General features: G+C 36.9%; 2 protein-coding genes across 3 annotated transcripts in view; one reads left to right on the top strand and one right to left on the bottom strand.

Annotated features, from left to right (window-relative positions):
- Positions 1-1664: 1664 nt before the first annotated feature.
- The window catches only part of LOC109535546 (CUE domain-containing protein 2), a 24116-nt gene continuing 17026 nt past the window's right edge, over positions 1665-8754 (top strand). For both annotated transcript variants that reach the window (XM_019901462.2, XM_048665504.1), the window contains exon 1: positions 1665-1877. The gene's annotated coding sequence lies outside the window, so the exon portion shown is untranslated. The remainder of the gene's footprint in view (positions 1878-8754) is intronic.
- Positions 3588-6624, bottom strand: LOC125504187. Its single transcript, XM_048665784.1, has 4 exons — positions 6556-6624; positions 4201-4416; positions 3947-4077; positions 3588-3876 (listed from the first exon to the last, which is right to left on the bottom strand). The coding sequence occupies exons 1-4, from the start codon at positions 6622-6624 to the stop codon at positions 3588-3590; spliced, it is 705 nt and encodes a 234-aa protein (XP_048521741.1).

An 8754-nucleotide genomic window follows, 5' to 3' on the forward strand; every position in this document is an offset into this window, starting at 1 on the left:
GTGTGTCGCAGGATACCCTCTAGGTGATAGTTCTTGATTACTTTTTGATAAATAATTCGTTCTTATTGCGAAATAGGAGCACTATTTATCAATCTAATGTAATAGTAAATAATTATATCAATCTAATATAATAATAATAAAAGACGTGAGGAAATTCTGTCTTTTTTAAAGTCAACAATTTTTGAGGCGAAATACCCAAAAAGAAGTTTGTAAAAAAGTTAAGGTTTATCATGCACGTATTGTTTCAGGCACGTACGCTTTAGTTTGCGAAAAATATTATTTAATGGTTTGAAATATGAACAATTCACACTATCGGGAGCGTATCGTATCAGACACCTATACCGTTCAGTATTTTCGGATACAGTATTTGCCATGCCGGATCGAATCGGATAATATGAATAAAGTATCAGATTAGTTGTTTTCCAATCGTCGTTTGACAAACTTATTTTATTTTTATTTACTGCGATTTGAAATTGATTTAGACAAATTGTGTAGGCAATGTAGTGAATCCCATTAATTCCAAAATATCCATGATGGAATAGGTTTCATCGTACAGTATTTGCCATCCTATTTTTTTGGACTGTTTCTATATTCTCCATCATCAAGCAGAAGAGCAATTGTACATTTTTTTGCAAAAATCTTTACCGTTCCAAACAGTGTGACCAGATTGGGCGATTTATCGCAAATTGGGGAGTTTTGCGACGGACATTTTGAGAATGTCGCCAAGCGACTTTTGAGCAATATTTCACAATTTTCACCTTATTTTGGGCGATTTGTAATTGTTATCTTTTACGACTTTTTAGAATATATATGATTATATCGATTTATGCAAGGAATTTTAATTTTTGAAACTGTTGATAGTTTTTCCTCCATTTCAACTGTAGGTTTATTTGGAACATATTGAAGAAGCTGCGCAGTCCAAGAAGATATTTGAAGAGTCGGCCTTTAAGTGTTTTGCCTGAAACTGATGAGTTTTTCGGGTTTCTAGGTCGTGGTGGAAAATAATTTAATCCTGACGTTTCGCAAACACTACATGCAACTCGCAATAGTAGCATTGGCAGTGATACCGACTAAGACTGAGTCTAAGTCTTAGTCGGCAAGCACGGGAGATCACTTCGCCCACTGCCTCATCGCCTTTAATAATGTCCACCGCAGTTGTGGACGAAACGTCAGGAAGAAATTCCCATAGACCACGGCTTAAAAGCCCGGAAAACATACCTAAATGTGAAAATTATGTTTATTCAACATCAAAAAGACRTACTTTTACAGATTACAGAAAAACACTGGAATAATACTGGAAATAGTACAATAGATACGGTACGRAAAAAAGATGGAAAAAGTATAACGTTTTCCAAAAAAACGAAAACGCACAGKATGTTTTCAATCTAAAAAACGTGACTCAATTATTTTTATAATGGTAACTATCGAAGCCACACTTCCTACGATTGGAATAAGAAAAACAAAAAACTTGTCTCTGGCTTGATAAGACAAACTTAGAACTACAGCTTCATTAGCAAATCACGGATCTATAGGGCATTAATTAACTAATCATCGTCGATTAACAGTTTTTAAAACATCCTGTATATTCTTCTAACGTTTTACTTGATATGGAGTCTCGACAACAGCGCTTCATTTACTTCAAACAGTGCCATTAGAGATCCGACGAATGTATCAGGATTGGGTGTAGTTCCCTATGAAGGTGATGAAGGTTCGAAGTTTGACAGTTCGGTCCTGGATTTGTGTTTCAGCAGGGGATTATTGATTGAAATAATTTTTCCAAATTTGATGACTAAAAGTCTCTTTGAAAGTGCAGTGTTTATTATTAGAAAGTGAAATTTGATCCGAATTTGTTAAGTGAATATCTATACTAGTGCCGGGTGAGTCTCATTTGTTATTGTTTATATTTATTTCTGGTAGGTAAATATTTAACTAAATATACACTCGATTCAAGTGAATCAAAAACATTCTCAACGAGGTTCTAATAACACGTTCTGGAATGCACTATGTAACCGGTTCTATTTCTATTTAACAGCTAACAGTTCGATTTCTATGTCTATTCTATGAAATACATTGATTACATTCAATATCAACTGTTTATTTATCGCTCTCTTAAAGGGTTGTGTCACTGCCTTGTTCCTCCCAATAAAACATATTTTCATATATAGAAATAGCATTTGTAATTAATGTGAGAAATTTCGATATTTTCGGTGTTTAAAGCTCGATTTGCAGTTAGTACGCAATATGACGTCCACGGTGCAAAAAAATGGGCCTTATGTGAACGTTGATAGAATATAATTGACGAAACTTGACGAAGACGAAACAAACGCGGTATTTCAAAGATGCATTGCATAATATGCAAGTTTCAAAATAGTAAAGCTTGTGCTGTTAATAAGGGTCTGAAGCTTAAAGAACAAACATTGTCATTAATTTCAGTTCTTACACAAATAGTGTTTATTATATTACCTATATTCCTAATAGAGTAGTCATGGATTGATTTAGTTCTAGACAGTTCAAGTCAAAAACAGGACATTTGGTAAGTCGATTTATTCTTTTGTGGGCAGTGGCGTCCGGTGAAATTTGAAAGAAGGCAAGCAATTTTTATATACACTTTATCTACGAGTTATGTCAGGCCTAAGGATCCCCACTTGATTTGTCTATGGCTCCAAATTTACGACACCCTTAACGTGAAGTGCCATCCCTTGGTTCCCAGGAACTGAACACTTACTTGTTCGAGTGTGTGAACCATACATAATTGGTAGATTAGATTAGATATTAACCAGATGTATTTTTTGTCACTAGGATTTCCTTTACATTTTTAAGGGTAGCTTTTAAGTCGGCCAGTCAGCTGAACACCATCAAAGAGTTTGGTGCATAAATTTATTAACAATCAACTTTGTTAATTTTAAATAAATATTTTAAAAAACAAAGTCTCGGCCATTGATCGTTAACTTACGACTACTACTTCTAGTAGGTAGCTAGTCCAATACACTCTACCTACAGTACATTTTACGCAGTTTAATTCGTTAAATAATATTGTTAAATTAGTAAATTGAACTTCAACTCTCTGTTGTACCCTCTTTATAAAATGTGAAGTTAAACTTTAAAATCCCAAATATTATACAAATAACAGAAAGCCACTACGTACTACTTGCTACCAACAACATCTTATCAAAAATATGAAGTTTTTTTTTTGGAGAATGAATTGTTAGCTTTCTTCCTAGAATTTTCATGTTACATGAAAACCTGCTTCGATTTGGACCTCTTCTACGTTGCGAACAACAATTAACATTCATCACAAAATAAGCATTGCAACTTATTCCAAATAACTAGAACTCATCATCATCAAACAGCCTGCCACGTCCACTGCTGAACAAAGGCCTCTCTCAACAATCCCCAGTTCTTCTGCCTGACAGGCCCTGATGGGCTTTGGCTGGCGCGACGACTTGCCTCCATCCAACTCGGTGGGTCATAAGCTCCGTACCATTTTCGACGCCCAATTTTCTCAGATCAGCAGCGATGTTGCCTCGCCATCTTAATCTGGGTCTTCCAAGTGGTCTTTTCCCCTCTGGGCCTTTCTGCCATACCAGTCATATTAGCCTATCCTTGTGCTGCCTACGCACATGTCCTGCCAATGTAACCCGTTGAGCCTTTATTATGTTGCACAGATCTGGTTCGTCGTATATCTCTCTCAGTTCTGCATTCGTGTTACTTCTGTGCTGCTGCGTCTGTGGATCCTTTGTCGGGCCGTATATTTTCGTCAGTATTCGTCTTTCCAATCTTCGGATGAGCTCCTCATTTCGTACCGTTAGCGTCCACGATTCGCATCCGTACATGATGATAGGTCTGATGACAGTTTTGTATACTTTGATTTTAGATCTTTAAGTAATTTCGTTGGATCCAAATTCGTTCTTAAGGGCATAAGTTGTTTGCGGTTTTAAGTCTGTACTTTATTTCCTCGCTGATGTCATTATCGGCTGTAATGATCGAACCCAGGTACTTGAACTGCGTGACATTTTCAAAGTTGTTTTCATTCATTCCCTCTGGCTGTTCTAGAGATGTGCATGTATCTGGTCTTTCCTGCGTTGATCCTTAGACCCATCTTAGATGCCCCATGTTACATTTTAAGCAAGCAGTTAAAGCAAGTGTTAGTTGTGAACTATTCGTTTGGAAGAGCTTTGTTTTGAGTTTGGAGTCTCTTACGACCTTCTCCAGGGCAATATTGAAAATAGTAGGGGACAGCACGTCACCCTGCTTCAGTCCCGTACTTACCCTAAATACGTTAGACATATCGCTCCCAATTTTTACTTTGCATCTGGACCCTTCTACACAAACTCTGGTTAGTCTTATTATTTTATGAGGTATCCCGAATTCTGCCGTCGTCTCCCAGATCATAACTCTTTTCACACTATCATAGGCCTATTAAATTACCAGTTAAATTTTTTCTGGTCCTGGTCAGCATTAATCCAGTTTATCCAAATGCGCTTTACATCATCTGTCCATCTGGTTGGTGGTCGTTCCCGGTTTCTAAAGGCTTGCTCTCTAGGACGCCATTCTATTACAAGAAATAACCGTACTGAAAATAAAGTCTGATGGTATTAAAAGCAAGAAGTCCAAGATTTTGTCTGCAAACAACATTAAAACTGTTCTGGAAAATGCACCAGATAGTTTACACCCACACTATTTCTTTATAAAGATGTAACGTTACAATTTTTTATTACATACGAGGTGTTAGTAAATTTGAATAAAATTTTGAAATTCTGGCTTCTGTCAACATTTCAATAGTTGTTAGAACTCGTATTCCTATTCAAAAATATAACAAAATTGTCTTTTAGTTTTAGTAAGTTAATGGGGTCTTAACACAATTACGTACTCATGGAATTACGGATCTTTTCCATTCGCACATAGAGTTTCTTACAACTTTTATTATGTAATATACTATTATACCAGACTTTTCGAAAAATCAGTCGAAAAAGATACTACAATGTTACAAATTAAAAAAAATATCTCCGGATTCGCACGGACTGCAAAAGCAAACGTGAGTTGAATGCGCACACAGTGTGTATCTAATCTACATAACTGCTTATTCAGGCCTTAAGGGCTCGCAACTTAACTTCTATAATTTTTTCATGTGACCCAGAAAATTTTACACGGGAACAGAGAAGCAGTCGGAAATATTGCATATCGAAGCAGGGACTGCGATGGATACGGTACGTTGCAAGCTGTATATCTATGCTTTAGACCGGTATGTCAAAGATGGAACCTTATGGTATTGTCTTTTCTTGATACTCTTGCAGTTCTTTAAGCGCGCCATGCAATACAATCTTTCTTTCCTCTTTTATTTACTTCATATACTGCTTACTATCCTAAGATTTGCTCTTACCTAATTTCTTATGGATGTTCGACTCTCTAAGTTAGAATGTTGCGGTTTATTATAAAATGTAAAAATATAATAATAAGACTATTTTCAAAAATTTTGATTGGTCGCCGTTTAGGGCATTCTAGGGGAAGCAATGCTTTCCTGGCTTCCATGGACCGCACGCCCCTGTCTGTGGGTACCCAAGTACCTGATAGAGCCAAAATCAGAGTCCTGTTTCTGGAGGTGCTGCTGGGTTATTTAGGGAGTAAAAAAATAATAGGTATTATCTGTACSAACAGAACRCCCCTATTTTACATGACAAACTTGCACATTTAACGTTGGAACACTGAGCGTAAAAAGTTCYAATTTGTAAATCTGAGCAATTCCTATTGAGAATACACGAACCGTTTCGTTTAGGGTTTAAYTGTTAACAGAAAAACACCAAAAATTKACAAAATATACCTTACACAACATTAAATGTGTAGTTCACAGGAAAACGACATTTACTTTACATTTAGACCGTAAAACTTCATATGAAAACAGTCTGTCTACGAAAGAAAACGTCGATTTAATGAATCAAATCTGACTGTAAATTAGTTTTACAAAWATGAAAAAAACATTTGAAAACSTAATATGGAATCCAGAAACTTACTCGTCGTTCCCCGTCAAATAATAAATATTAGGTATACAGGGTGATRCAAAATTGGCGTCATTCCTCTGGAGGTGTTGTCTGGTGGTGTTTTAARAGTGCAGAAAAATTARTAAAAAAATTAATTGTTATTAAAAACTGAGAAATTTGCAAAAAAAATATATTAGAAAAACGGCGACAATGTTTTTTTCAWGGTAATCTGCCTAATTAACATTACATAAATACCTGTTGCTTTGTAATTATTTAAAACTCAAAACTCCGTTAACCATGGATAAATAGAGAAAKTGACAATAAGATAGACAAGGATAAACGGTAAATTCAACAGGAAWCGATGAATGACGTAAAACCGCATACGCGTGACGTAAAGAATGCATAAAACTGATTTAGAYAGCTACAGCTGTTATAGATTAGAGATCATTCTTACCAGATTTCTGCAAGCTGRCGCCTCASCTCCATTTTCTACTCAGTAATCCTTAAATAGTTTCGAATTGAAAACTTTAATCTTGCAGCTCGGATCTTCCTACTAAAAAGGATAAACTCTCGCACTTACCTTAGCGACCCAACATAAAAGACCAGCTACCGATTCATTGCCTGTAAGAAACTCATGAGATATCGACATTTTTGCCAGATTTCGAAACCACGGAACTACAGAAACTCAGCACAGAACCAACATGATGATATAATAATTTGCTTGGTTGCCTTTTTGATAAGTAACTGGTTACATTGCTGTTTGATTTCAATTTTTAATTGTTGAGCATTTCGTAGAAAATGCCAGTTCACACGGCAATTTTTTGACTCGCTTCGATAATTTCCAATAATAATAAAAATAACAAGTAATTATCAGACTATGAAGGCTTTCACGGCCGGTCAAATCACACATAGTAATGTTCCACATGTATGTGTGCCAATGTACATGGAGTCACGGACTGGATCGACAGGATACTGGAGAAACACAGAGTGAAAACACATAGTTTTTTAACCAACTCGAACAATCCAACAGACTTTGAGATCGGCCAAGGACAAACGGGATTCTTTATCGGCACCAAGAGTCTGCAGAGTTCCATGCAGTTGTGGGAGAGCATATATCGGCACCACAAAACGTAGTGTAAACACGAGGATCACTGAGTATAAAAGAGGTTGCAGTTTAGGACAGACAGAAAAATCAGCAGTAGCGGAGCACGCACTGAGAGAGAGACGGCCACTCAAATACGTTTCGATGAAGTGGACATTTTGCACCAATCTCAACGGTATTACCCGAGACTAACCAGAGGGGCCATTGAGATCTTCAAACATGACAACTATTTTAACAGAAAAGAAGGAGTCACGGCCCTTAATCCAGCTTGGAAACGTGGTTTGCGGCAAACAGCGTGTGCGCCAAAGCCATTGAGGCGCCGCCCACTCCTCAGGCATGAGCTCACACGGCCGGACCGCATAAATACGACAGGGGATTCAGTAGTTGAACCACACCCCTCACCCACCAAGGCCCTTGCAGGCTACCAGCAAAGACAAAAAGCCTTTAATGGCTATGTCTGCGTTAAACATCAAGTCACGGCAGTAGTTGAACCAGTTTTAGTCGGAAAGCACGGATTGATATTGTCCACCGCAGTTGTGGACGAAACGTCAGGAAGAAATTCCCATGGACCACGGCTTCAAAGCCCGAAAAACATTTCTATATATAATGAGTAATTGATAAACAAAACAACCTTCTCAGCCAAAGATAAGCAAATCAGTCGTTCTATTCGATTTTAATTTTTGATTTGAGCGTGATATTTTGTGTGAAGTCTGGAATTTATTAAAGCTTCTTTATACTCCTATGATTATAGGCTACGCAACTTTATTTTGACAATTCTTTTCGATTTTCTTTCGTTCGGTTTTTCTGAAATTTTTAACTTTTAGAGTTTGATATACTAAGTCTTCTTTCTTCTTTCAACACCCTTTCGTACTCTACTCCTGGACATAGGCCTTCCCTGTCAGTTTCTATGCTTCGTTGTCTTGTGCTATCTGATGCCAAACTCTGCCAACCCTCTCTTTGACATAATCCAGCCAACGTTTCTGGGGTCTACCAACACTTCTCTTGTGCAGTCGTGGTCTCCACTGTATTATACGTTTTGTCCACTTTGATTGTGTAATAATATTATAACTGCATTATTCCATTCAGAAGGCGTAGTTCCTTTCGAGAGACTTGCATTAAAAAGGGTTTTTATAGCCTGCAGCAGCTTGTTTCCCCCCATTGTAATTGCTTCGATAACTAATGTATTCTCTCCTGGGGTCTTGTTATTTTTCATCTCGGAAAAGGCTCCATTTATTTCGCTTACTTTGATCTCCGGGATATCTTCCGACCTTTGGTTTAGAACTAATCATTTTGTCGCCAGGTTGTTTGTGGTGTGTTTCTTTTTTATAAAATTCGGCATAAAATATCTACTATCTAAAGGATTTCTTCTCTGTTTGTTTTCACATTGCCTTGTTTATCCCTCAGCTTGCAGCTATCCTTCTTGCCTTGTGACATTTCTTTCATTCATTTTCTTGAGTACTTTTAGACCTTTGTTTTCCTGTATGATCTTGTTTATATTCTCCGAATTAAATCTTCGTACGTCGTTTTTCACAGCTTTTGAAATTTATTTATCGAGTTTCTTGTAGTTGCGCATAATTCTCATCATATTTATTTCTTAGTTCATTTCTCGTTCTCATAAGCTCTTTAGTATTCTGACTGATCTTCTCGTCTTTGGTTTTCCTTCTTGAGCTGTTTTCG

The sequence above is a fragment of the Dendroctonus ponderosae genome, unplaced genomic scaffold, assembly GCF_020466585.1.
Source record: "Dendroctonus ponderosae isolate FM_Combo_2020 unplaced genomic scaffold, Dpon_F_20191213v2 Dpon_F_20191213_4, whole genome shotgun sequence".
Lineage (NCBI taxonomy): Eukaryota > Metazoa > Arthropoda > Insecta > Coleoptera > Curculionidae > Dendroctonus > Dendroctonus ponderosae.

Coding starts and splice junctions, on each gene's coding strand:
- LOC125504187 (XM_048665784.1), bottom strand. CDS start 6,624: ATGTCGATATCTCATGAGTTTCTTACAGGCAATGAATCGGTAGCTGGT. Junction 4,417..6,555: donor TTTTATGTTGGGTCGCTAAG/GTAAGTGCGAGA, acceptor GTAATTTAATAG/GCCTATGATAGTGTGAAAAG. Junction 4,078..4,200: donor ATATTGCCCTGGAGAAGGTC/GTAAGAGACTCC, acceptor GGATCAACGCAG/GAAAGACCAGATACATGCAC.